At 40.2% G+C, this 26,241-nt stretch overlaps 6 protein-coding genes and 1 pseudogene across 6 annotated transcripts; 2 read left to right on the plus strand and 5 right to left on the minus strand.

Annotated features, from left to right (window-relative positions):
* Positions 1–207: 207 nt before the first annotated feature.
* LOC136697801 (transcription factor HES-5-like) lies at positions 208–1,186 on the minus strand. The gene is made up of 2 exons (XM_066673068.1): positions 753–1,186; positions 208–639 (listed from the first exon to the last, which is right to left on the minus strand). The coding sequence occupies exons 1-2, from the start codon at positions 813–815 to the stop codon at positions 208–210; spliced, it is 495 nt and encodes a 164-aa protein (XP_066529165.1). The 5' UTR covers positions 816–1,186.
* A 3,902-nt stretch (positions 1,187–5,088) lies between these two features.
* LOC136697814 (transcription factor HES-5-like) lies at positions 5,089–5,696 on the minus strand. Its single transcript, XM_066673084.1, has 2 exons — positions 5,634–5,696; positions 5,089–5,520 (listed from the first exon to the last, which is right to left on the minus strand). The coding sequence occupies exons 1-2, from the start codon at positions 5,694–5,696 to the stop codon at positions 5,089–5,091; spliced, it is 495 nt and encodes a 164-aa protein (XP_066529181.1).
* Positions 5,697–9,553: 3,857 nt separating this feature from the next.
* Positions 9,554–10,557, minus strand: LOC136697712 (transcription factor HES-5-like). Its single transcript, XM_066672936.1, has 2 exons — positions 10,466–10,557; positions 9,554–10,353 (listed from the first exon to the last, which is right to left on the minus strand). The coding sequence occupies exons 1-2, from the start codon at positions 10,526–10,528 to the stop codon at positions 9,922–9,924; spliced, it is 495 nt and encodes a 164-aa protein (XP_066529033.1). The 5' UTR covers positions 10,529–10,557; the 3' UTR covers positions 9,554–9,921.
* A 4,087-nt stretch (positions 10,558–14,644) lies between these two features.
* On the minus strand, positions 14,645–15,252 carry LOC136697815 (transcription factor HES-5-like). The gene is made up of 2 exons (XM_066673085.1): positions 15,190–15,252; positions 14,645–15,076 (listed from the first exon to the last, which is right to left on the minus strand). Exons 1-2 carry the CDS (start codon positions 15,250–15,252, stop codon positions 14,645–14,647), a joined length of 495 nt encoding a protein of 164 aa, XP_066529182.1.
* Positions 15,253–20,598: 5,346 nt separating this feature from the next.
* On the plus strand, positions 20,599–21,375 carry LOC136697817 (transcription factor HES-5-like; annotated as a pseudogene).
* Positions 21,376–23,068: 1,693 nt separating this feature from the next.
* Positions 23,069–23,636, minus strand: LOC136697283 (transcription factor HES-5-like). Its single transcript, XM_066672318.1, has 2 exons — positions 23,589–23,636; positions 23,069–23,491 (listed from the first exon to the last, which is right to left on the minus strand). The coding sequence occupies exons 1-2, from the start codon at positions 23,634–23,636 to the stop codon at positions 23,069–23,071; spliced, it is 471 nt and encodes a 156-aa protein (XP_066528415.1).
* LOC136697741 (transcription factor HES-5-like) lies at positions 23,629–25,821 on the plus strand. Its single transcript, XM_066672978.1, has 3 exons — positions 23,629–23,766; positions 24,740–24,967; positions 25,080–25,821. The coding sequence occupies exons 2-3, from the start codon at positions 24,905–24,907 to the stop codon at positions 25,485–25,487; spliced, it is 471 nt and encodes a 156-aa protein (XP_066529075.1). The 5' UTR covers positions 23,629–23,766; positions 24,740–24,904; the 3' UTR covers positions 25,488–25,821.
* Positions 25,822–26,241: the final 420 nt, after the last annotated feature.

Genomic DNA, 26,241 nt, shown 5'->3' on the forward strand with positions numbered 1-26,241 from the left:
ATGGCGTCATCAGTAGTTCATGTGATTCACATGAGATCCTCACAGAGGAGAAACTCATCAGAGTATTCGAAAATACAATACACTCCCCGCGGGGGAAAGAATAAATGTTAAACACATCATCGACAAATGAAGAATATCATTAAATCGTTTAGTTTAGACTTTTCTGTTCAGACAAACTTTGTCCCACTTTGTTTTCTTCAGAGGCAGCTACCACGGCCTCCAGAGGGCGCTCTTGACTGAACTCTTGTCTTTGCTGGTGCTCTGCTGGTCTGAGGAGCTCAGCAGAGGTACAGCACTTTCCCTCCATTTCTCATCTGCTGATGGTGGCAGGTTCTGGAAGTGCTTCAGCAGTTGTCTCTGAGACTGTGTCTTCACTTCCTCTTTGGACAGGAAGTGGACAATCTCATGGACACATTTAGAGAAGCCCTGACTCACAGCTGCTGCACTGCTGGAGAATGAGGGCTGTTGCTGCTGCTGAAGTCGTCTCAGGAAGCTGACGGTCATCTCCAGGATCTCTGCTCTCTCCATCTTGGAGTCGGGCTGCTGCTTGAGGAGCTCTGGAGCCAGGAGAGTCTTGAGCTGCTCAATACTGCTGTTGATACGATCTCTGCGCATCTTCTCCACCACTGGCTTTCTCAACTGCACAAACAGAAGGAGGACAATGGTCAGTCAACTGGACCCAAAGCACTGCAGATCATTAAAAGGAAGACATCGGTGGTCAGTTTGTTGATGTTTGGAGGATCTAAATTTACCTTGTTGTGGAGAGGGAGGTGCTCCTTTGAGATGGTCGTTGCTGAAGTGAGAGCAGGAGCCATGTCTGTATCTCAGTGTAGATCTCTCTGTGTAGAGCGAGTCTGATCTCCACTGATGACTCTCCTCTATTTATACTCCCACATCTCCATATGAATGTGTGGGTCTTGGGATGGTTGGAGGTTCTCACAGTTCAGAGCCAATGGGAGAGCTTGAATGGACAATGAGGAATGTCCAGCTGCCATATGCTGGGTGATCTTGTAGCTTGGAACAATGTCCATGTCTCAGGGGACAGCTGGAGAGGTGGGGTGTGATGAAGAAGGACTGTGTGTGAATCTGGGAATGCAGTGACCCTTTAAAGAGGGCCAATCTGCTCCTTGATGCTGAGATCAATATCACTGACCAAGCACATGACCTTCATCACTGTACATATGCGTGGGGCTGAGACTGGACACTTCTTATGTGACTGAGAGACATTTGCTGGTTAAGCTTTGGTAACTGAGGTATCACTGGTGTCATGTCTCATAGGTGTATTCAGTCTATGTAGCTTTGGTCCCGATGCAGCAGGTCTCTGCACTGATGAAGTTTTCTCATCAGAAGTGTGCCTTTTCTCCTGAGTATTGGCCTGATGTTCAGGGTTCAGGACACTAATGAACATAAACTGTGACTCTTCTCCCCAGTGCTTTCCCACACTCTGACCATTGAAGGAAAAGACTGGGAACAATAGAAGTGTGTCCATTCACATGTTAATGAGTCTTTAGAAGAGTAGATCTACATAAAAGACCCTGATTATATATCGGTCATATTTTACGGGATGGGAAAACAGAGTAATGATAGGTTCTGTCTATGGATATATCTCTAAGTATTGGAATAGTGTGTAAGGTTAGGTATAATTAGTTCTTGTAATAGAACTCAAAATTAGGTTCATAAGAAAAAAAGGAGAACCATTTTTTGTTAAGAGTGTTGATTAAAAACACATTTGCTTAGGACCATGAGGTTTATTGTGGATACAAGGCTATTGAGGCATATATTGATCTGTAATTGGTATTTGTAGCCATTTGTAGCCACTACTTTACTGATAAGTCTGTCTGTGATCCATCCATCCATTATCTGTAACCGCTTATCCAATTCAGGGTCACGGAGGGTCTAGAGCCTACCTGGAATCATTGGGTGCAAGGGAATACGCCAGTCTTTCACAGGGCAACACAGACACACACACATTCACTCACATACTCACACCTACGGTCACTTTTGAGTCACCAATCCACCTACCAATGTGTGTTTTTGGACTGTGGGAGGAAACCGGAGCACCCGGAGGAAACCCACGCAGACACAGGGAGAACACACCACACTCCTCACAGAAAGTCACCCGGAGGAAACCCACGCAGACACAGGGAGAACACACCACACTCCTCACAGACAGTCACCCGGAGGAAACCCACACAGACACAGGTAGAACATACCACACTCCTCACAGACAGTCACCCGGAGGAAACCCACACAGACACAGGTAGAACATACCACACTCCTCACAGACAGTCACCCGGAGCAGGAATCGAACCCACAACCTCCAGATCCCTGGAGCTGTGTGACTGCGACACCTGCTGCACCACCGTGCCGCCCCTTCTGATCCATCCATCCATCCATTAATAAGCCAGTAAATAAATGAACAAATTAGTAATAAAACCCCCTGTGATTTAACATGCTTAAAAAAAAAGAAGTACTATTGTTGTTGTTATTAATATTAGTAGTTGTAGTAGTACTACACTTTTTTATTACTTTTTTTGTTACAGATTATGGTAAAATGACATGCATCTCTTCTGTAAAAGCAGTTTTCTTTATATCACTTTTTAAATGTATTTTAACTATTCTTTCCTGTGTTTGCAGTAGGGCGCATTAGTGAACAAGTCGTATTTAATGTTTACTCTTGTGTTAAATACAGGGTTTGTGTTTGTGTGTGTATGTGTTTGCTGCGTCAGAGCTCCTGAGTGAGCAGATGTGTGTGTGTTGAGTGAGTGTGAGTAGAGAGTGTGTGTGTGTGTTTCCCACACTGACTCTCTGTTTTGAGATCAGTTCAATGCAATAGCTGAGCGGATCATTACAGCTGCCTAAAGATTGTGTTCCTATTGTCAACAGAGTCTGACGTCACTCACTTTCTGGAAACATCTGCTCAATCTCAGCTATGACGTCTCTTTTATATCCGAATGAAAAACATTCATCAAAATTCATACAGAAAGAGTTTCTAAATATCATTAGAGGAACAGAAAACTTACAACATACTTCTTCACCTAACTTTTCTGCTTTTAAATATTCTTCAGTTATTTTTGAGGGTTTTTTGGACCTAGTGATGTATAGGTACTTTCCATATCATTTTATTCATTCATTATCTGTAACCCTTATCCAGTTCAGGGTCGCGGTGGGTCCAGAGCCTACCTGGAAATATTGGGCGCAAGGCAGGAATACACCCTGGAGGGGGCGCCAGTCCTTCACAGGGCAACGCACACATTCACTCACACACTCATCCACCTACAGACACTTTTGAGTCGCCAGTTTACCTACCAACGTGTGTTTTTGGACTGTGGGAGGAAACCGGAGCACCTGGAGGAAACCCATGCAGACACAGGGAGAACACACCACACTCCTCACAGACAGTCACCCGGAGGAAACCCACGCAGACACAGGGAGAACACACCACACTCCTCACAGACAGTCACCCGGAGCAGGAATCCAACTCACAACCTCCAGACCCCTGGAGCTGTGTTACTGCGACACCTACCTTCTGTGCCACCGTGCCGCCCCCTTTTCATAACCTTACACATCTTAAATAAATGTCTTTACCCTGCCAGGGATCAATAAATTAACTTTGACAATAAAATGAACTTAGGTCACTGTTTTCATTAAAAAGGAGAGAAGAAACCAATACTAATCGGTTCTGAAATGCTTATCTGTAAGTTAGATATATGTATATATGATCAAACCTATGTCACATGGTGTTTGTGTCAGATGAATAAAGTCAGTACATCCAGGATTGAGATAATCATATGGTTTTATTTCCATATATTTCAAAGGATTGTAATAATATATCAAAAAAATTGATTCTCAGAAAAGAGAACATGGTTTAGCAAAAGCAGTCTCTACAAAAGACATATTAATACATTTCCAAAGGAATTACTTCACTGAAAGTTACAAACACTGACATGTTCATTAGCATTGCTATGTGATAATATACCACAACATCTGAATTCTGCAAGATGCAGCATGTAGTTCAGTAGAGTTTAACAACACAGTCTTTACGAAAGACAAATGCGAATTGAAAAATTCTTTAAATCAGTGAAATAACAGAAGGTTTTCTCAGTATGAGAAGATCTAGAGCAAAGTTCTGCTATGAAAACAATATCTAAAAATGATCATATCACTTTTGTTGAGAATGATCAGACATTCATTATGAAGTGTTAGCTTTTAATAACAAAGTGCTCAGCACAGAGAATGCATAGAATATCTACATAAAGCTGAAGTTTCTGGCTGAACAGAGAATCACATCAGTAAAAGCAGATATTCATGTCGTTATATTCCTGATTTTTAAAATCCAAACATGTACTTAAACACTTCTTCAAGATGAAGAACATGGCTAAGCATCTATAAGTATTCTTTACAAAAGACACTGCATACTAATATTTAACCTCCATAGATTTCTATGATTGGTGATAATGTATCACAACATCTGGATTCTGCAAAGACGCAAAACAGAGTTTAACGCTACACCAAAGTCATCTTTACAAAAGACAATTAAATCCCAAAAAATCAAACTCTTTCCCAATATGAGAATTTCTAGATGAATGACAACAGAAGCTGAATCATTTACCACAGGAAATGATATCCATACAGTACTTCATATTGTAACATTCATTATGAACCGCAACCATTCAATAAAGAATGCTTCCACACAGTGGAGAAATATCTGAGACAGAAAAGGTTTTCAGACGGAGTAGTTTCCATCTAAAACTATATCAGTGTTTCAGTCTGAAAGAAGAGTGACGGAGCTGCACAGTGACCCATGCTTCATTAATAAGCTCTGATATAATCTCAGACAATGTCTTCTCTTTCCTTCTTAGAAGGAAGATCTGCCTTCTTTCGAAGTTGTCGGTTTCCAGTTGTTCATGTGATTCACACGAAATATTCACAGAAGACAAAAACTCAGTGAAGCACTGATGAGTACAAAGTGTTCCCCACAAGGAAAATAAAGCTTCTAACAGTCTTTCAGCAAAAGAATAAAATACCAAACCACTCTTTAAAAATCTAACATAGATATTTGTGGTCACACGTTTTCTTCAGAGGCCTCTACCAGGGCCTCCAGAGGGCGCTCTTGACTGAACTCTTGTCTTTGCTGGTGCTCTGTTGGTCTGAGGAGCTCAGCAAGGGTACAGCACTTTCCCTCCATTTCTCATCTGCTGATGGTGGCAGGTTCTGGAAGTGCTTCAGCAGTTGTCTCTGAGACTGTGTCTTCAATTCCTCTTTGGACAGGAAGTGGACAATCTCATGGACACATTTAGAGAAGTCCTGACTCACAGCTGCTGCACTGCTGGAGAATGCGGGCTGTTGCTGCTGCTGAAGTCGTCTCAGGAAGCTGACGGTCATCTCCAGGATCTCTGCTCTCTCCAGCTTGGAGTCGGGCTGCTGCTTGAGGAGCTCTGGAGCCAGGAGAGTCTTGAGCTGCTCAATGCTGCTGTTGATACGATCTCTGCGCATCTTCTCCACCACTGGCTTTCTCAACTGCACAAACAGAAGGGGGACAATGGTCAGTCAACTGGACCCAAAGCACTGCAGATCATTAAAAGGAAGACATTGGTGGTCAGTTTGTTGATGTTTGGAGGATCTGAATTTACCTTGTTGTGGAGAGGGAGGTGCTCCTTTGAGATGGTCGTTGCTGAAGTGAGAGCAGGAGCCATGTCTGTATCTCACTGTAGATCTCTCTGTGTAGAGCGAGTCTGATCTCCACTGGTGACTCTCCTCTATTTATACTCCCACATCTCCATATGAATGTGTGGGTCTTGGGCTGGTTGGAGGTTCTCACAGTTCGGAGCCAATGGGAGAGCTTGAATGGACAATGAGGAATGTCCAGCTGCCATATGCTGGTTTTTGCAGTTTCAGGGAGCAGGTGGTGGCTTTTGGAGGGGGTTGAGGGGGGGCACTTTGTATGAATCTTGGGAAAGTGGTGACCCTTTAAGGAGAGTCAGGTCTGCTGCCTGATGCAGGGATCAATGTCACCGACTGAGCACACGTCTATCATAACTTTATACACGTGTAAAGCCGATGGTGGCTAAATTCCAGGGAACCTCTTGACTCATTTACTGGCTTGTGGTGACTTAATTATCCTATCAGTGTTTCCCAGCTCTGGTGTCTCTGCTGTAACAAGACTGCATTCACTGCATAATTAACAACGAATAATTGGTTAGAACAATAAAACATCCAGAACCATAGTCAGGAAACAGTTGCTTAGCCCAGTAATTATTGAAATAATACTCAGGAAAACCTTGACATTTCAGATTTTTTAAACTAACTTGTAGCACACAGCGAATGGGACCCTCTTCCTTGAATAATTCCAACAATTGCCATTTCCAAGAGGCCTGATTCTGCTTACTGACCAGAAGAAACCCTTCATCCTGATCATCATTGTCCTCATTATACAGCAAACTCGACTGAACATCTGGGTCCAGAAACCTCGGCATGGGACTGTGATTCCTGCCTCCACAGCGTTCCCACACTCTGACAATTGAAAGACCATAAAGAACAATAGAAGTGTGTCCATCCACATGCTAATTTGTCCTTAGAGACCTGTGGTCGTGGATAGACCCCTTGGGCATGTGTTTCTAACTCCTTGATGGTTTATGCAGTTTCTTAAGTCATCAAATATAGCCCTGCTAGTAGATTACTCTTTCAGAGATTTGTTTGATCACTAATTTAACTTTATTCTTCATTAAATTAGTAGGCATTTATTAATACTATCCTAAAGCGTTTAACCAATGCCTCTCTAACAACACATAAACACATTTTTCCCAGGTCTTTATCACATTCTTAGGTCACTCTGTGGAATTGTGGGGTGTGTTCTCCCTGTGCCTGTAGGGGTTTCCTCTGTGTCAGTGTGATGACTGTTTCACACAGTGAAGACCAATCTCTGTATACAGTGGCTGACTGTTCCTTTAAAGGTCAATGACAATCAAAATAATTCTATGGGGAACATTTTTTTATGGGTTGTATGGGGCAGTCGAGCAGCACTTTCAGTAGCGCCCTCTTTGGACAGTGGGCTGTAAAGGCATAGTTTCACCTTAGTCCTCCTTAACTCACTCAAATCTGTTCTATCACACAAAGCACCGAGTGGCTTTCTCTCAGGATCTGCTTCAAAGCCTCATTAACATTTGAACAGACACACGTCTATTGTCCTTTATCCTCTGGCGGTGTTCAGAGTGTGGGAAAGCTCTGGAGGAACGACTCACAGTCAGAGGTCATTAATGTCCTAAACTCCACCAGTCACTAAATATTATGGATACACTCAGGGGAGTGGGCACGCTTATGGAAATGAGGAGGGAAAACTGATCCCCCCCATCACAAGCGTAATCATTCATAGTGCTTGAGTAATTGTAAGGTTCACAAGGGAATTGGCACACTTATGAATCTTTAGATATAGTCAAAAGGCAAAAGTTTGGACACAACATTTATTTGAAGCAAAACTAAGTGCACTGAACAATTTGAAACTTGTTTAATTAACCTGCAGATATTATTTATTGAAGTTTATTTGGTTAATGAGTTTAACATACTGGAAAAAATATAGCAAAACCTTTTTAAACTGCGCAGCAGGTAGTGTCGCAGTCACACAGCTCCAGGGGCCTGGAGGTTGTGGGTTCGATTCCCACTCCGGGTGACTGTCTGTGAGGAGTTGGTGTGTTCTCCCTGTGTCTGCGTGGGTTTCCTCCGGGTGCTCCGGTTTCCTCCCACAGTCCAAAAACACACGTTGTGAGTGAATGTGTGAGTGTGTGTTGCCCTGTGAAGGACTGGCGCTCCCTCCAGGGTGTATTCCTGCCTTGCGCCCAATTATTCCAGGTAGGCTCTGGACCCACCGTGACCCTGAACTGGATAAGGGTTACAGATAATGAATGAATAAATGAAAGTGGCACCACAACACACAGCTCCAGGATTCTGGGGTCGTTCATTTAAAACCTGCCTAAGGCCACATTGGGAGATGGGGTGTTCTCCCTGTTTCTGCATGGGTTTCCTTCCAGTGCTCCCTCCAACCGTCCAAAATCACATGCTGGTGAGTGGATTGGCTATTTAAATGTTTCTACAGCTGTGAGTTTATGACTGACTGGGTGAGTTTTGTGATGCCCTGTGATCGACTGGTGTCCGGTCCTGTGAGTACAACCCTGAACATGTTAAAACTGTTACAGAAAATGAATGAATATTAAATCTAGTGCTATGGCTGTTGAGTTGGCCATTCATATATTCTATTTCCACTTAAATGTTTGTTACATTGCGCAGATAAATAGTAAATATCCATTAAAATGTGCAGAACTGTGTTGGAAACATATAAACATTTTCCTTTTCAAATCAGTATAATCATTCATTAATTTATCCGGAATCACTGGGTGCAATGAAATGGGTCCAGTCCACACCTTCACTCAGCCAATCCATCTACCAATACATGTTTTCAGACTGTGTGAGCACCTGGAGGAAACCCACGCAGACTCAGGGAGAACCCATTAATCAGATTCCCTCAAGAGATTATCTTTTAATCTTTAAATGAATTTGTTGCTTTTATGTTTAATTGTTGAATGAATTTCAAAGAAAAATTGACAGATCTGAATCATATAAATCCGTGCTTAAATGTTTTGTGTTTTTTCTGTTCATTAGATGACAAATATTGCCCAATTTGCCCCACAGAGGTTGCCCCCCCCCTCCACACACACAATCACATTTAGCATTTGAATGGACACACTTTTATTGTCCATCCTGAATGCTCTGAATACAGAAGAGTGTGGGAAATCTCTGGAAGCAGGGATCACAGCCTAGTGTCATTAGCATCAGAAAAAGCCCATTGAGCCCCAGTATATTTGTATTTGGTACCAAGAGATACTGAGAGATAGAATTATTTTTAGCTTTTATAAAAATATGTAATGCACACATACTGTACCAAATACTGGACGTTTCATTAGAATAAGGAGATGTCTGAGGTTATAATAGTCTCATGCTACGTAGATGTTATAATATTTAACATTTAATATTTAAATAACACAGATAGAGACTCACACATAGGCACACACACACACGCACACACACACACACACACACACACACACACACACACACACACACAAACACAAACATACACAAATATATACCAAATATGAATTTGGTCAGTTTCTGGGCCGAATTAAAATGTTAACTTATTTAAACTACAATTTTACTTTATTATATATTTAACTCGGCGGCACGGTGGCGCAGCAGGTAGTGTCACAGTCACACAGCTCCAGGGGCCTGGAGATTGTGGGTTCAATTGCCCTGTGAAGGACTGGCACCCCCTCCAGGGTGTATTCCCGTCTTGCGCCCGATGATTCCAGGTAGGCTCTGGACCCACCGCGACCCTGAACTAGATAAGCACTTACAGATAATGAAAGAATGAATATATTTAACTCAAATATAACAAATCCTTGTCCAATGTGCCCTTGCTTTAAAAAATTTAAATAAATTTCATAGTAAGACAGTAATTTCATTGATTGTTTTATTTCGCCATGTCTTGATTAAAATACATTCAATGAATATTTTTGTTTTATCAAAACACTTGATGCCTTCTCAGAAGGAAACATTAGAATTCACTATGAAGTGAAATAGCGTTAACACGTCAATGTGGCATTAATAACAAATTAAAAGACCTTTACAAAAGGCTAATGTCAATTTCTTCACAGAATAAATGTGTTTCAGTGAAACAGATATTATACATATCTAAGATTTGCAATGGCAATAATGTGATGCACAGAACAGACCACACAACTTATTATAAGCCAAAAGGGACATGAGTAAATTTTACCCAACAGATAAAACAACATATCATTAGTAACTTTCATAGCAGACCAATGTGGTCAACAGTGCTGGGCACATAGAGATAAGGTCCAAGCTTTAGGACTACCATGGCCTCCAGAGGGCGCTCTTGACAGAACTCTTGTCTTTGCTGGTGCTCTGTTGGTCTGAGGAGCTCAGCAGAGGTACAACACTTTCCCTCCATTTCTCATCTGCTGATGGTGGCAGGTTCTGGAAGTGCTTCAGCAGTTGTCTCTGAGACTGTGTCTTCACTTCCTCTTTGGACAGGAAGTGGACAATCTCATGGACACATTTGGAGAAGCCATGACTCACAGCTGCTGCACTGCTGGAGAATGCGGGCTGTTGCTGCTGCTGAAGTCGTCTCAGGAAGCTGACGGTCATCTCCAGGATCTCTGCTCTCTCCAGCTTGTAGTCGGGCTGCTGCTTGAGGAGCTCTGGAGCCAGGAGAGTCTTGAGCTGCTCAATACTGCTGTTGATACGATCTCTGCGCATCTTCTCCACCACTGGCTTTCTCAACTGCACAAACAGAAGGAGGACAATGGTCAGTCAACTGGACCCAAAGCACTGCAGATCATTAAAAGGAAGACATCGGTGGCAGTTTGTTGATGTTTGGAGGATCTGAATTTACCTTGTTGTGGAGAGGGAGGTGCTCCTTTGAGATGGTCGTTGCTGAAGTGAGAGCAGGAGCCATGTCTGTATCTCAGTGTAGATCTCTCTGTGTAGAGCGAGTCTGATCTCCACTGGTGACTCTCCTCTATTTATACTCCCACATCTCCATATGAATGTGTGGGTCTTGGGCTGCTTGGAGTTTCTCACAGTTCGGAGCCAATGGGAGAGCTTGATTGGACAATGAAGAATGTGAGGCTGCCACATGCTCAGTGATCTTTAATGCCTATGTCTCAGGGGGTAGGTGGAGGGTGGGGTGATGGAGAGATGGTGTGTGTATCTGGGAAAGTGGTGACCCTTTAAAGAGAGCAGGTCTGCTGCATGATGCTGGGATCTGTGTCACTGACAGAGCACATGTCTATCATCATGAAGCACAAGTGTGGAGCTCACTCAAACTATTTTGATGTCTTCAATTGGGGAATTTTGCAATCAAAAGGAATTATTTAAAAATAGATTTATTTGCAATCTGAATATCGAGCCTCAATGTTACATATATCAAATACTGTTACATAATATATTGCTAGTTATATAGTAGAAGAACTGTATTATTAATCACATTTTATGCGGTTTGAAGCTGATCTTATTATTTTCTGTATGAAAATTCTATGATGAACAGATATTCTTTCACAGTAATCTTTAAAAATCAATCCTACTGAATGTAGAAATGGACTTGATAGGTTTTAATGGGTATCACGCTGAAATAGAGGATTGGATATCAGAGAGGAAAAAAAATAATCCAATCTGATTTTGTAACAAATCTTTCTTTGTGGGCAATACTGAAGTTTTACAGTACTCTAAACAAGATATAAGCAGTATTACAACCAAAACCAGACCTTATCAAATATATAATTGAGTTACTACCTTTGATTAAACGTCATTCAAAGTTAGTTAAAGATAATCAAATGCAATTAATTCAGCAATCATCCTCATATCAGGTTTCACCTGAGCTCAAACTATACATTTATCTTAGCTAATTAGTTGAAACAATAGCCTGAGCTAGCACTGTTAACTAGCATGCTAATCTATAAATAGGTCTACTCTTTATCCACCCAAAAATAATGTTATAATGTAGATACTAAATAGTGACGGTGCCGACTATGTAACATGACACTGTATATTTCTGAGTTTCATGACATATCTTAAAGGTAGCTGTTCCTAAAGCAGATGCAGCAGATGTGTTTTGTGTCTTTTGGTTTTGGGTCAGTGTGAGTAGAGAGAGTCTGAGTTTCCCACACTGAGTCCACTGTGCTGAGATCAATGGAGAACAAAAGCTCCACAGTGCTGAATGGACTGTTAGCGATGGCTAAAGACTGTGTTGTATTGTTGATGGAGCCTGACATCACTCACCATCTGGAGGGAAAAGGCTTAACTTGTTGCTTGAATTACACCAGTATTATTCAAGCCTCAAAGCTAGTTTCCTGTTCTGGGCATGTGTGACTCGTGTATTTATTTATCTTACACTTTTTTTTAAAGTATCATGACTTATAACCAGGGCTTGAAATATCATTCTAATGAGATCTATTTTCCTTGTTATTAAAAGGTCATGTGTTATTATGGAGTACTTAAAACATTAGCAAAACTGCTTGCTGTATTAGCAGGAACAGGCTAGTAACTAAATGTTAGCATTATAAAATGTAATAGAGTAAAACTGTTGTGAAATTCTGTTACTGAGGTAAAATTACCAGAGAAAAATAGTCATGAAAATGTCCATCAAACTTGTATTTAAGTGTGCTTAATAATACTCTTAAAAAACTGCATGACGGAAACTTTCATGTTCATATGATATAGATGAGCTCAATATATTCATGTACTTGGATGTTTTCAGTCACACGTCATGACGAGACATGTTGGCAAAAGAGGGTTCTGCCTCATTGTGTTTGTGTCTGAAGCTCTTAGAGACTGCTAGGGTTTAGGATGCTAATGACATTAAGAACTGTGTTTCTGCTCTCACAACCTTTCCCACACTCCGCCTATTGAGAGTGAGTGATGAACAATGGAAGTGTGCCCATTCAGATGCTAATTATTCAGTGGGAAGGCAGTTCCCAACAAACTCGCTGAAAAAAAATCTGTATATGCATGAGGTTAAACACAGAAAATGAAGTGAATCAGACTCAATACTTAAGGAATTCTTAAGAATTTTGGAACAACCCAAGGCTGTTTTTATCACACTACAAGTCATTTCATATCTAAATAATCCTCTTGCACCAGATTTTACTGTAAAGTATTCAGAAGTTAAGGTTTATTACAGTGGTTTACCTATTGTACTCTTGAAATCTGAATGTTGTATAGGACAGTTTGTCTTTGTAATGGTAAAATATGCTACTAAATATTAAATCTCAGACTAAGCCCCTCCTCCTGACCCTGGTCCATTGAACCCTATTGTGCTCAAAGTCTCTGTGAGTTTCCCACAAACTCCTCATTCATTGCTTTGAATTAATGGACAATACAAGTGTGTCTGATTGGCTTACCTCATGGGATTATGGCCTAGTTCTACCTTTCTCTGATTTTAGGACTTCTCATAGGTGTGTCTCCATACCTAGTGAACTGCTGTGCTCCCTTTGTTGCACTGTATGCAGCTGTGTAAGTTGCTAGCATTGTCAAAAAACTTAAACATTTTAAAACAGGTTAAGTCAGCAATCATTTCCACTTCCCACTCATTTTGTACTAAGTTTTAAATTTAAAAGTGAATGCAAATGTGAGCTATTTGATTAGGTAGGTACAACAATAGCCTGATACAGCAAATCTAACTAGCATGCTAATCTACAGATATCGCTAATCTGCCAAAAATGACCAAACACAGCTAACCAACATAAAAATAAAAAAATATATTCATTTAAAAATGTAATTAATTTGTCAATGTCTGGGTTTCAACTATGAAACTTATATTTATGTAAAAGAGCTTGTTACAACTTGTTACAACTGAATTGATTGGGTTTTCATCCTTTTCTTTTTTATGAAGTTCTAGCTTAATTTTCTGAAAGAATTTGAATGTGTTTTTGGAAAATGTGAAAACACCACATTAATATCACAAAATAAAATGTATATAAAATAATATATATATAAATTTATATAATTACAAGGGAACAAAATCCATTACGTTCCATTCAGAGGTAAATATTTTAAACGTTTTTCTGCTGGAGAGCTGCCATTTTTGTAGATACAGTTTTGTCATGACCTCAACAATTTGAAACCTCCCCCAACTTCATCACCTCGACTGGTCAGTATTTAGGATTTAAATCATTGCTGTAACTTGTGAGGCTAACACTAACTTGTATTAGAAAGCATTCCTATATTTTTGGTGTTTGAATTTCATCATGTAAAAGAATTCACATCAAAATAGAGTGTACTTTTCATGTGTTTAATTCTGCTGCCAAGAGGCAGCACATGGTGATAACATATCACAACACAAACATGAAGCATTCTTCAAGACATGGCACTCAAAACAGAGTAGAGTTTCAACAGCTTTTACAGTCTTTACAAAAGACAAAGAGTATTCCCATTGTGGAAATCTGTAACAATGTAAATACAATATTTCTCAAAGGAAATGGGTAAGAAGTGGTTACACTTCACTGAAATATGTCTCAACAGAGACTGTCAACACCAAAATATGTTACACAAATATAACAGTAATACAAATACAACAACCTTGAATAAGGTATAAATTGGTAATAGCAATATTCCAGATGTACTAATAAAGCACAAACAAAAAATAAATCCACAAATCTCAAAAAATATGAGAAATAAATATGAATCAACCGTTTTATCATGTTGATAAATGTTAATTCAATGCATTTCAAAGAATAATGCAAGTAAAGGATCACTGATCTTGTATAAAACAAATGCTACTATAACTTCACAGAAGACATATAACTGCTGTATTCAGACCTAATAAAACAGGTTGAGTAAAATCATTCCTTAAAATGGAATGAAACCTGGGCTAAATATGCTAAAGGCCTTTTCAAATCAAAAGTGATTCAGAAGTAATGTCTAAAATAGACTTCACATTTGAGACTTAAGGTAAGTAATTGAAGAGTATTTTGCAATACATATATTTTTTCATAAAACTGAAATAAATAAATAAAAACACATCTTGTTATGTCTAACAGACGTAATGTTGAGTGCTGATCTCAGGTTTCAGCCTCTACCATGGCCTCCAGAGGGCGCTCTTGACTGAACTCTTGTCTTTGCTGGTGCTCTGCTGGTCTGAGGAGCTCAGCAGAGGTACAGCACTTTCCCTCCATTTCTCATCTGCTGATGGTGACAGGTTCTGGAAGTGCTTCAGCAGTTGTCTCTGAGACTGTGTCTTCACTTCCTCTTTGGACAGGAAGTGGACAATCTCATGGACACATTTGGAGAAGCCCTGACTCACAGCTGCTGCACTGCTGGAGAATGCGGGCTGTTTCTGCTGCTGAAGTCGTCTCAGGAAGCTGACGGTCATCTCCAGGATCTCTGCTCTCTCCAGCTTGGAGTCGGGCTGCTGCTTGAGGAGCTCTGGAGCCAGGAGAGTCTTGAGCTGCTCAATGCTGCTGTTGATACGATCTCTGCGCATCTTCTCCACCACTGGCTTTCTCAACTGCACAAACAGAAGGGGGACAATGGTCAGTCAACTGGACCCAAAGCACTGTAGATCATTAAAAGGAAGACATCAGTGGTCAGTTTGTTGATGTTTGGAGGATCTGAATTTACCTTGTTGTGGAGAGGGAGGTGCTCCTTTGAGATGGTCGTTGCTGAAGTGAGAGCAGGAGCCATGTCTGTATCTCACTGTAGATCTCTCTGTGTAGAGCGAGTCTGATCTCCACTGGTGACTCTCCTCTATTTATACTCCCACATCTCCATATGAATGTGTGGGTCTTGGGCTGGTTGGAGGTTCTCACAGTTCGGAGCCAATGAGAGAGCTTGAATAGACAATGAGGAATGTCCAGCTGCCATATGCTGGGTGATCTTGTAGCTTGGGACAATGTCCATGTCATGGGTGGCAGGTGGAGAGGTGGGGTGTGATGCAGAAGGACTGTGAGTGAATCTGGGAAAGTGGTGACCCTTTAAAGAGAGCAGATTTGCTGCCTGATGTTGGGATCAATGTCACTGACCGGGCACATGTCCTCCACAGTGCACACGTGTAAGGGGGTATTAAATAACTTTCTCAGGTCGTAGTCACGTTAACATGGTTTTGCTTTAGACTCCATTCAAAGCCAAACGTATCCAGCGGCCAGAACATTTTCCTGGGAATACCAGCAGGTTCTTTGTTTGATTTGCAAACTTTTTTATTTGTCTAGATACGTTTTATTTAGATTTATATTAAATATATACAGAATATATAAGTATTAAATATATTAAATAACTGAATACCGAATAATGTAGTTGAGTTAATTGTTTGCTATGGACGGTCGTTTTATCGCTCCAGTGAATCACGTTAGCTGTCAAGCGATTTATTCAAGTAGCTTACTCAAAAGTTTGGGCACATGCTGTAATTGTTTAGACCTCTCTGAATAATGTCCCTCAGTTCAGACCGTGCTGATGTCAGTGTGAGTAGTGGGTGTGTGCGTGTTTCCCACACTGAGATCAGCTCAGGATAAAAGCTGCAGATGCTGAATGGATTATTAGGGCAGGATCAGGACTTGTATTGTTAACTACTCTATGCCACTCAAATTCTGGAGGGAAGCGTTCTGATTGGCTAATTCTCTTCCAGCTCTTTCAATGGGCTCCAGAAGTCTGAAACCACAAGGAAAATTCTTTTTTTTTTTCTTCTTTTTTCTAAAGCTTGCTGTTGTAAAGGAAGATATTCATTGTGAGATTTGGATGCATTCTGATTTGACAAGTATTGGAAAGATTAATGCACAAAGCTAGCGTATCATATTTTAAACCGCATTGGTTTTGTGTTAATAACAAAAAAAATATTCCAAATATCAAATGTTGATTATTTTATTGAGTACATATTTATTCCATTTCATACTTTTTATGAAATGTATCAGTTAAACAAATGTGAGATATACATGTTTAGCACCTGCCCCTTTTTACAGGTTCAAATTCATTTGAAATCATGAAACTGAATTATTATTATTTTTTAAATACAGTGCTTTTATAATGCCCAGAAAAATGGTCCTAAACTAATGTGGCTAATTGTTTAAGTCAAAACAGGGACATAATGAGCAGTAAAGCTGTGACTGTCCTTTCCTAAGCTTTCCCACACTCTGCTCTCTGAAAGGGCTTTGAATGATCAATAGAAGTGTGCCTTCTTAAATGCTAATCATCCCTACACACAGCTGGTCAACACACCCTCTGGGGTAAAGCCTTTTAGATAACCATCTCTGACCAGTGCTGACCTTAATACACACAGTTCATACACACTTTCCCAGGTTAACGTTACCCTAAGAGCAGAGACAGAGATTAAATCTTCTGATCTGATGGTACTCATTAGATAGTGGTGAGTGTTTGCACACTAACAATGCAGTATTTGCAATACTAGGAATGCATACAAACACTTAAAATATAATGCACTGTACATGAAACCATGGTAACACACATGTGGATTTGGGTTCTGTATCTGCTCAATTAAACACTACAATGTTATTGAAATATTGAAGATACATTCCTTTGGAAAACCATTTTGGAGCATTTTAATGCTTTATTGGATTTAAAAACAATAATATGTAATAGTACATCACATTCTGACCCTAATTTTTTGTAAAAATAGAGCAAACCACTCTAAAGCAGTGTGTTTATCTGAGTTCACGCCATAATTGTAGACTTATACAGACACTTGGAAAAATCTGTGGTATGTCCCTTTTAAATGAAAGCCTCCTTGATGCTGGAGTATTACTTTAAACTGGGTAAGTGTTCCTTTTTTTCTTTGTAAGTTTTTACCAGATAATATTTATCAGGTTACATTCTACATTCAGGTTACAGTCAGTACCTTGAAAGGCACAGTAGTTGTCATTTCAAGAAAACCCTTACAGACAGACATTGATGGGAAATAATGTTTATTTCATAAGAAGAAAATTACAAACGGAAGTGATTCAAAACAAAAATCAACTAAATCAAGCCTCATCACAATGATACACTGTATCTTTAAAGATATGATAAACATGTTTTAGCATGAGCGGTGATGTCCTCCAGCAGACATGACACTCATCTTCATCATAACATCTCTCAACGAGAGGAACAAACCATATCTACACCTTTAAAACGTAAGTGAACGCATCAATCTGCATTCACAACTTCACTGCAGAGCCTCCTCCACGCTGCATGCAGGTCATGTGCAAAGGTTTTGTCACTGCTGGTCAAATGATATTTTCTGATGATTTCCTAAGTGAAAATACATGAAACCGTCACGGAGGAAGAACAAAACTCCCTAGAGGGGGCCTGAATTTAACATATTGGATTCAAGAGAATACGGGGCCTGTGCAAATGTTTTGGTGCCACATACGTTGTCCAATATGCTAAGTTCAAGGGATTAAATGTATTTGCTTGGATAGAAATCAACTAAATATAACATTTGACCAAAGGGGTTTCAAACATTGCACACAACTCTAGATATTTACATTTGGACAAGAAAAAAACAACATCTAAGCTCTCGGAATGTCTGTAGAAACAGAAAGTGCCAGCAAGGTGCCATCCAGGGTAGAGGTAATTCAGTCTGCTCAAGAGCTAGAAATGTCCCATGATCCTCCTCACTGTTGATAACACAGAGGTGTGACGTCCTCAGTCGGGGAAGGGCACAGTCGCAGGATGTCCCGGCTGCACCTGGAGTAGCCGTTGGGGAAGACCACTGCCTTTTTCATGGAAAAGAAGGACACGGTCCTCTCTAGCAGGTCTGAAGAGGGCAGTCCATTGTGGAGATGCTCTTCCAGGGTTGATTTCAGTTTCTCCACTTTACTGAAGCACTTCCTCTCCAAGCTGTGGAGCTTACACCTGGAGAAAAGGAGAAGAACACACATCAGTGTCCTGATCAGGAACCTATACCACCTCCATAAGAATGCTATTCTTCCTATACCATCAAGAATGCTCATTTGCTGATGTTCTCACCATCAAAGAAAGCTTTTCTTTACAGTATATTTACTATTGATTTGCCGTATTGAACATATGAGGGAAACCTGGGGACTGCTAAATTTATGGCACCCTTCCAATTTGTCCTCAGAGAAACTGTGCATTAAATTATACAGAAGAACCTATCGGCTCTAAAGATTTTTCTCTGTTTTATTAACATTTCTTTTCCCTCAGAAAATCAATACATTGCCAATCAAGGCAGGGTAAACACAATCGATTTTAAAGTACCTTGCGAACTGGATGTTATCCTGAGGAGTGATGTCCATGTAGGCTGGCATGTTTGATCCTGTTGCGCTTGCTTTTTTCTCAAATTCAAAAAATATAAGGAGAAGTTAAGTCAGGCCTTGGGCTTTGCTGGATGACGTTCTTTTCCTGTTCTTCTTCTTCTGTCGAGACTCTTCTGCCTTCAGTTCAGGTCTGGCCGATATTGTCAGATCAAGCTCATATTTGTATCAAACCCCATCTGTGTCCAGCCAATCAGAGCCTGAGATCAGGGGACAATAGTCTGCCCTCAGTTCTGTAGTGGGAACTCTGATGGAGCTCTTCACTGAGCAGGTGGGATGTTCTCTTCTCTGCCATCTGGCCATGGAGTCAGCTTTATTCCACTGTGGGAAAATGACAGGGTCATGAGCATCCACAGTTTACCACGTTCCCACACTATGATCGATATTAAGTATTCAGATATGTACATTTGAAAAAACAGTGTTATGTTTCAGATATATAAATACATGTCGGTTGCATGTGTTAAATGGCTTTGATGATGGCGCAGTTTTACAGGTTTCAAATGACAAGATAGCACTTTAATTTTCTGTTTGAGATTTTAGGGTTTATGCTCATAGTTAGTGATTAAGATCCAGAAAAACTTGCCTTCCATTTAAAACAAAGCAGTCAAAGCATTTCCTGCTTTACAGGCTGTTTTATTATTCATTGAAATACATGTTTACAGTGAAAAACTGAAAAAGCCGTGGAACTAAAAAATGAAAATGGCTGATATATGGTTCTTCATTACAACTTCTCAGTTCATTTTATGAGAAATTCTCATTTTATTTTAAATCACAGACTAAAATAGAAAGATATCAATATTAGTTTATTAAAGAATGCTCTGAAAAGATCTGAGTAGAAGCTGTACACTAGGCTTTCTCCTAGAACCTTCTAATTAAGGTTCTTCTCAGTCTTATATCTTACACCCCTTACAATAGCAGAGCTCCCAAAATGCCTTCAGTGAAAGATTTTTAAGAGAGCTCTATGTGGCACTTTAATGGCATCGTTCAAAGAACCCTGTGTAGCACCTGTTCTTAAAAATCCTCAGTGGAAGGGACTCTCTGCTGGAGTAGATGAGCAGTTATTACAGTCGGTTTGGTTGTCCAGTGTCCAGACACTTCTGTGAGAGTGGACACACTTCTGTTGTGTGGGTGAACTAATGTGATGAATGCAGAAGTGTGGGAAGCCGTGTGTCTCTGTGGCTCACACAGGGGAGGTGGGGGGCAAGTGGGGATTTCTCAGCTTACCACTGTTGGACAGCTGTGTGTGTGCACGTGTGTTTGTGTGTGAGTGTGTGTGAGCCTGGGAACAGAATCATCCACATAATAATGCTTACGGTACTGTTGTTGAAACACAGAATCGTCTTATACTTACGTGTCTCCTCCTTAAATTACTACATAATCAAAAATATGAGAAGTTACAACTGGGCACAAGTCAATAATCTGATGGATTTTTTGTTTTAAATATTATTTAAATATTAAATATATATTGTATTTAAAATAAACATGTATTCCAACACTTGCTCTTCAATTGCAGCTTTAAGTGACGTTAAGAGGGTAAAATCTGTCACTTCCACTTAGAATCCAGAGCTTCTGTCAAGCTGGCACGTGTATACACTGATCATGACTGTGTGATTGGTCATTAACCTAAACATTAGGCAGCGAATCTGCCCCCTTCTAAGGGTCACCAATTTCCCAGATTCACACAGAGTTCTAAGCCCCTCTTCATCAGCCCCACCCTTCCACCTGCTCCCCCAAGACAAGAACATTGTCCTCGGTTAAAAGGCCTAGCATGTGGGATCTACACACTCCTCATTGTCTGCCCCGGCCTTCCCATTGGCTCCAAACTGTGAGAACCTCCAACCAGCCCAAGACCCACACATTCATATGGAGATGTGGGAGTATAAATAGAGGAGAGCCACCAGAGGATATCAGACTGAGATACAGACATGGCTCCTGCTCTCACTTCAGCAACGACCATCTCAAAGGAGCACCTCCCTCTCCACAACAAGGTAAATTCAGATCCTCCAAACATCAACAAACTGACCACCGATGTCTTCCTTTTAATGATCTACAGTGCTTTGGGTCCAGTTGACTGACCATTGTCCTCCTTCGGTTTGTGCAGTTGAGAAAGCCAGTGGTGGAGAAGATGCGCAGAGATCGTATCAACAGCAGCATTGAGCAGCTCAAGACTCTCCTGGCTCCAGAGCTCCTCAAGCAGCAGCCCGACTCCAAGCTGGAGAGAGCAGAGATCCTGGAGATGACCGTCAGTTTCCTGAGACGACTTCAGCAGCAGAAACAGCCCGCATTCTCCAGCAGTGCAGCAGCTGTGAGTCATGGCTTCTCCAAATGTGTCCATGAGATTGTCCACTTCCTGTCCAAAGAGGAAGTGAAGACACAGTCTCAGAGACAACTGCTGAAGCACTTCCAGAACCTGCCACCATCAGCAGATGAGAAATGGAGGGAAAGTGGTCTGAGCTCCTCAGACCAGCTGAGCACCAGCAAAGACAAGAGTTCAGTCAAGAGCGCCCTCTGGAGGCCGTGGTAGAGGCCTCAAAACTACAACGACTTTATTTTGGACTTGAGTATAACTTTAATTTCTGCATGAGCAGAAGAAAAAGGTGGTTGTTAAAAATTAACGTTTCATTTTTGCCGTATGGCAATAACATTTCTGAAAATGAATATTATATATTCTTAATTATTCAAGAATGCTTTTTAGCCATGTCCATTTCTGTTCTAAGAAATTATGGTCTTTTTCCCTGTTGGGAATCTCTTTTTATTTGGATGCACTATGACTTTGAGCTGAAATAATATACTCTATGAGTCCAGATAGTTTTAACTTTGGTATAAAGTTGGTTGTAATATGTTCCACCATGTGGTGTGATGGCACCACATGAAATATATGTGACATTTGCGTCTCTGAAATAATTAAATATTGTTATTTCATGTTATAGATTCCATTGCATCAATGTATGTTCAGTATGAATTAACTCATCTGAGCTTTGAAAAGCTACGACATTGTATCAATGTCTTTGTGTGCATTGCATTTTATGCCCAGATGTGCTGGAAAAATTAACGTAACGTCTCTTGTCTGAGACAAAATAAATCACTTATCCCTACTCATTTCTGAAGCTCTCTCTCTCTTTATTTTTGCAATCTGCAAAGAAGCATCCAACCATTTTATCCTATTAACTAATCTTTAAACAAATTTCTGTGCTAATCTACATAATCTGTAATCTAAAAGAACAAAAACAAAACAAAACAAAAAAATGAATAGTAAATATAGGCTTAAATACATGGAATGTTTAATAGGTAATATCAGTTCATATACAGATAAATGCTTAAATTCAGTGGGGTTTGCATATCACAAAGGCCTTTACAAAAGGCAGAAACCAAGAAAGTAAAATAATTTCCTCATGATTCAGGTTTGCAAAATACTGTACACAAACAACTAATAAAATAATCAACTAGATCCAGTGCAGAAGACATGCAAATGTTGCACAAAATTGATTTAGAGCAGAAAACCTTGAGAAAAGAGCATTATTAATGGGGAAATATATACCAATTTTGCTAATTTTTGATTTCATATTTCAGTGGTTAATATGTATACAATATCGTGAATGTTATTTAAATAAAAAACATGATAGCCCAAACTTTGCCTCAATATAATCCCAGTAAACATTTAGCCGATTTAACGTTGAAATAACGTAATGACTGCCGTCTAATCAACGTTCTCTTAAGGTTGAAAATGAAAGTTGAAAAACACAGACATTGAAAGGACGACTATTAGACGTATTTTGGACGTCCGTTGACGTTATTTATTGGTCCCGAAATAAATTATTTGTATAAAACGCGTTTTGAACGTCCACTGACGTTATCGATTGGTCACCACTTAACTAACTTATTAAGATGGATTTTGGACGTCCATTGACGTTTAAAATATGTCCTTGGCGGACAGAATACTTTTAGACCTATTTTGAACATCCAGTGACGTTCCTTGTTTACTGGGATGTCAGGGAGCCAACTCATAGCTTTCCGCGAGGCATTAAAAAATTCATAACCCTGGTTCCTATTACCAGCAGTATAAATACCTTTTATTCAGCAGGCTAATTTACTCTCAAATTGAGTATTTCACAACAAACCATTACTTATGACGTTGTTTATATCTGAAACACCTCTTTATGCAGAGATGCAGAGGGAGTAAAATAGTATATTTCCCTTTAGATATATACATATTTTACCGTGAGCTTTGAGAAACAGTCCTATTCGGTAAAAGCTCGGTTATTTGTCCACGGTCTCCACAGTGCAGCTGTGGAACTTGAGGCAGACGTTTTCTTAGGCTTGTGGTTCAGATGACCCCGCCGCAGCAACAGTCTTGACCTCTGACGGACGTAGAAGCGCTGGACGGCCTCGGTGGCACGGGGCTGGGGGCGCGCGTGCAGAGTCATGTGGCGCAGGGTTTCTTGTAAACAATGTGAAAAGCCGCGCGCGTAGCTAGAATTTGCGCGGGAAAACGCTTTGAATCTGAGGACACTCACAGCTATCTCTAAAATGTCGGCTTTCTCGAGTCTAAACGCCGTGTTTTCCTCTGATATTTGCATTGTTTGGCAGAAGAGAGTCCTCAGCTGCTCCATACAACTGTTAATTCGCTCTCTCCGACTTTTCTCCACAAGAACTTTGCGAAACTGAGGAGAAAAAAAAAACAGAAGTTACTTTCGGTTTGTGATAACTATCACTAGCTGGTAATGACGAATGTAGAAACGTGTATAAACCTTTACTTACTTTGCGATTTTCCTCTGTTATTTTTATGTTTTCAGTGACTGGCGCCATTTCGTTCCGTTATTTATTTATTTGTTTATTTAGTTTGTTTTTATATGTACAAAAGAAACTGGAACAGCCGTGCAGCCAAAACAGCGATGTGAATTGGTGGACAAACTGCCTTAGCCTATTTATACCTGAGGTAACTGTTACAAACAGGCAACTCTTAGCCCTTTCCCACGCTGACGGATAGGGCTAATTAAAGGAGGAACAAAAAAACGTATTGTGTACTTAAGTTTGTCTTCAAACATGGTAGCTACTTCCTCTCCCACTGTGGGAAAACAGGGACACGGGCCAGTAAAAGTGTGCCCAACACCTGCTCAGACGTCCTGTTGGGTTACAAGAGCGTCGAGTTGTTGGCCGCAATAAAGTCCAGTAGCCACGCTTCACAGACACCCTTTGATCCTAGACACGGTCGTTATGGTGTGGCGGAGGCTTTGAAAACTGACTCGCGCCATTTTCCCAAGTGTCTTCCACCCTTCTCTGTCAAAAGTGTTTTAGTAGAGATTAGGTCCATAACAAAAGCTGTGTAGGAGTTATTTCTTTACACATTAATATAGGTTAAATTTGAGTGTATCTGGTTAATTTACATATTTTAGTAATTTTCTACGTAAAATAACTGCATATCATCGACATATAATACTGTATTTCAATGCATAATTACTATTTTTGTTATTTTATATGAAAATTTGCTGTATATTGTCATATAATACAGTTTAATAATATGAATTACTGTATATTAAAATCACTGTTCAGCTTAATATTTTTTGCTCAGCAAATATTTAGAAATTGCAGATCAATGTTAGCCAATAACACACCATTAACTTACATCTCCTAAAATAACACACTTTTAAGATACACAGCTGAAGATTTTATCAAAGTAAACATTCAAATGGTTTTATATATGCCTCATAATTAACGGTAAATAAATGTTTTTAGTATAAATGAAAATTTCTTGTTTGACTTTATGCATTAAATTTTACATTGTCATTAAACTCTTCAAATTGATAGCTGTCATGGCACAAGATGATGCACAGATAAACGGATTGATTTGGCGCCACATAAATGAGTAGGTATTTCATTTCTATCCGAATGGTTTGATCTGATTTGTCGAGGATGCCTCACCCCCCCTGGCCCCTGAGTGTGGGAAACCTAATCCTGCCTGGGACTCATGCCTTTTGTAATGCTAATGAAGCCCTATAAATACTGGAGAGGGATCCTCACTCTAGCACACATCTGACTGACTGCTCAGACAAGCACAAGCTCTCTCTCCTGAAAGCATGGCTCCTACCTTCCTAGCTACTTCTGACTACTCTAAGCTTTCCAACAAGGAAAAACATAAAGTGAGTATCTTGTGTTTGATTTCAGTGCTGTTTAACACTGCTTTATTCTCATTGAAAATCAGCTTGATCATTCAGAACGGATCGCTAACAGACTTTCTCTTCTCTTCTACAGTTAAGGAAACCAGTTGTGGAGAAAATGCGCAGAGATCGCATCAACAACTGCATTGAGCAACTCAAGGTGATGCTGGAGAAGGAGTTCCACCAGCAGGACCCTAACACCAAGCTGGAGAAGGCTGACATTCTGGAGATGACTGTGGTCTTCCTCAAGCAACAGCTGCAGCCCCAGGTCTCAGCTCCTCTCAAAGCCCACCATGATGGTTATGCCCAGTGCTGGGGAGAGACCATGAACCTTCTGTCAGCAAATTCCAATCTTGACATGACACCTCAGCATTTCAGTCAATGCCAAGAAGCTCAGAGGGTTCAAGAAGATCTCCACGTATCTCCAGCCACTTTTCAGACCAGCCAGGTTTCTGTCAAGCAAGAGACTGACACCAGCAGAGCTGTCTGGAGGCCTTGGTAGAGACACTGAACCCAGAGACTTTCTCATGTTTACCAGATGGTGAATGTACCATCGCTAAGTAGGAAATTCATTTCCAACTCCAGTAATTCTGATTTGTTTCTCATGTTGAGGTTTGAGAATCAGTCCTACGGTTTTTAATGTGTGCCCAATGGGTATGTATCGGTTAATAACATATACTTCTTCATAATGAAGAGCCTGTGAGGTTCCTGTGATCTGTAAAATGTTTGATAAAGCACTTAAGATTTATTTCTTTATTAAATAATCCCTGTGCATCTGAATGTTACCTTTTGTAAAGGACATAATATTTTTGCCTTCTTGCCAAATGAATATAAATAAATACGATGAATATATTCTCTGTCTTGTTGTTAACTTTTTCTGGATTGTCGCATGTACTTAGACGGCTGTTACATAGTGGTTCTTTCAAAGAACAAAAGCGGTTAAATTGCTTACATGTATAGTTAATGGAAAACCATTTACACTTCACCTTAAGAGAGGCAACACAGATTGCTAGCAGTTGTTTGCCATTTAGAGGTGAGGTCCATTTCACATTAACACATTAATTTGTTAACAGAAGCTAGTTAAATACATGTTCTCATGAGAAGTGCTAAATATCAGGAGCACCCTTTAAAAAGTGAGTGTTTCAGAGAAGTAATCAAGATGGCTCTTTTGTACAGATCAATGGTACTTTGCTGGTGGAGAAACGGTTTCTTGTGGTTTATTAACTATAAAGGAATGCACCCTTTTTTCAGGTCAA

The sequence above is a fragment of the Hoplias malabaricus genome, chromosome 5, assembly GCF_029633855.1.
Source record: "Hoplias malabaricus isolate fHopMal1 chromosome 5, fHopMal1.hap1, whole genome shotgun sequence".
In the NCBI taxonomy this organism is placed as follows: domain Eukaryota; kingdom Metazoa; phylum Chordata; class Actinopteri; order Characiformes; family Erythrinidae; genus Hoplias; species Hoplias malabaricus.

What these genes read in the sequence shown, in the direction of transcription:
- LOC136697801 (XM_066673068.1), bottom strand. Translation starts at nt 815, where the DNA reads ATGGCTCCTGCTCTCACTTCAGCAACGACCATCTCAAAGGAGCACCTC. An exon ending in ACCTCCCTCTCCACAACAAG is followed by an intron (nt 640 to 752) that starts GTAAATTTAGAT and finishes CTGTTTGTGCAG; the next exon opens with TTGAGAAAGCCAGTGGTGGA.
- LOC136697814 (XM_066673084.1), bottom strand. Translation starts at nt 5,696, where the DNA reads ATGGCTCCTGCTCTCACTTCAGCAACGACCATCTCAAAGGAGCACCTC. An exon ending in ACCTCCCTCTCCACAACAAG is followed by an intron (nt 5,521 to 5,633) that starts GTAAATTCAGAT and finishes CTGTTTGTGCAG; the next exon opens with TTGAGAAAGCCAGTGGTGGA.
- LOC136697712 (XM_066672936.1), bottom strand. Translation starts at nt 10,528, where the DNA reads ATGGCTCCTGCTCTCACTTCAGCAACGACCATCTCAAAGGAGCACCTC. An exon ending in ACCTCCCTCTCCACAACAAG is followed by an intron (nt 10,354 to 10,465) that starts GTAAATTCAGAT and finishes CTGTTTGTGCAG; the next exon opens with TTGAGAAAGCCAGTGGTGGA.
- LOC136697815 (XM_066673085.1), bottom strand. Translation starts at nt 15,252, where the DNA reads ATGGCTCCTGCTCTCACTTCAGCAACGACCATCTCAAAGGAGCACCTC. An exon ending in ACCTCCCTCTCCACAACAAG is followed by an intron (nt 15,077 to 15,189) that starts GTAAATTCAGAT and finishes CTGTTTGTGCAG; the next exon opens with TTGAGAAAGCCAGTGGTGGA.
- LOC136697283 (XM_066672318.1), bottom strand. Translation starts at nt 23,636, where the DNA reads ATGGCGCCAGTCACTGAAAACATAAAAATAACAGAGGAAAATCGCAAA. An exon ending in TAACAGAGGAAAATCGCAAA is followed by an intron (nt 23,492 to 23,588) that starts GTAAGTAAAGGT and finishes TTTTCTCCTCAG; the next exon opens with TTTCGCAAAGTTCTTGTGGA.
- LOC136697741 (XM_066672978.1), top strand. Translation starts at nt 24,905, where the DNA reads ATGGCTCCTACCTTCCTAGCTACTTCTGACTACTCTAAGCTTTCCAAC. An exon ending in CCAACAAGGAAAAACATAAA is followed by an intron (nt 24,968 to 25,079) that starts GTGAGTATCTTG and finishes TCTCTTCTACAG; the next exon opens with TTAAGGAAACCAGTTGTGGA.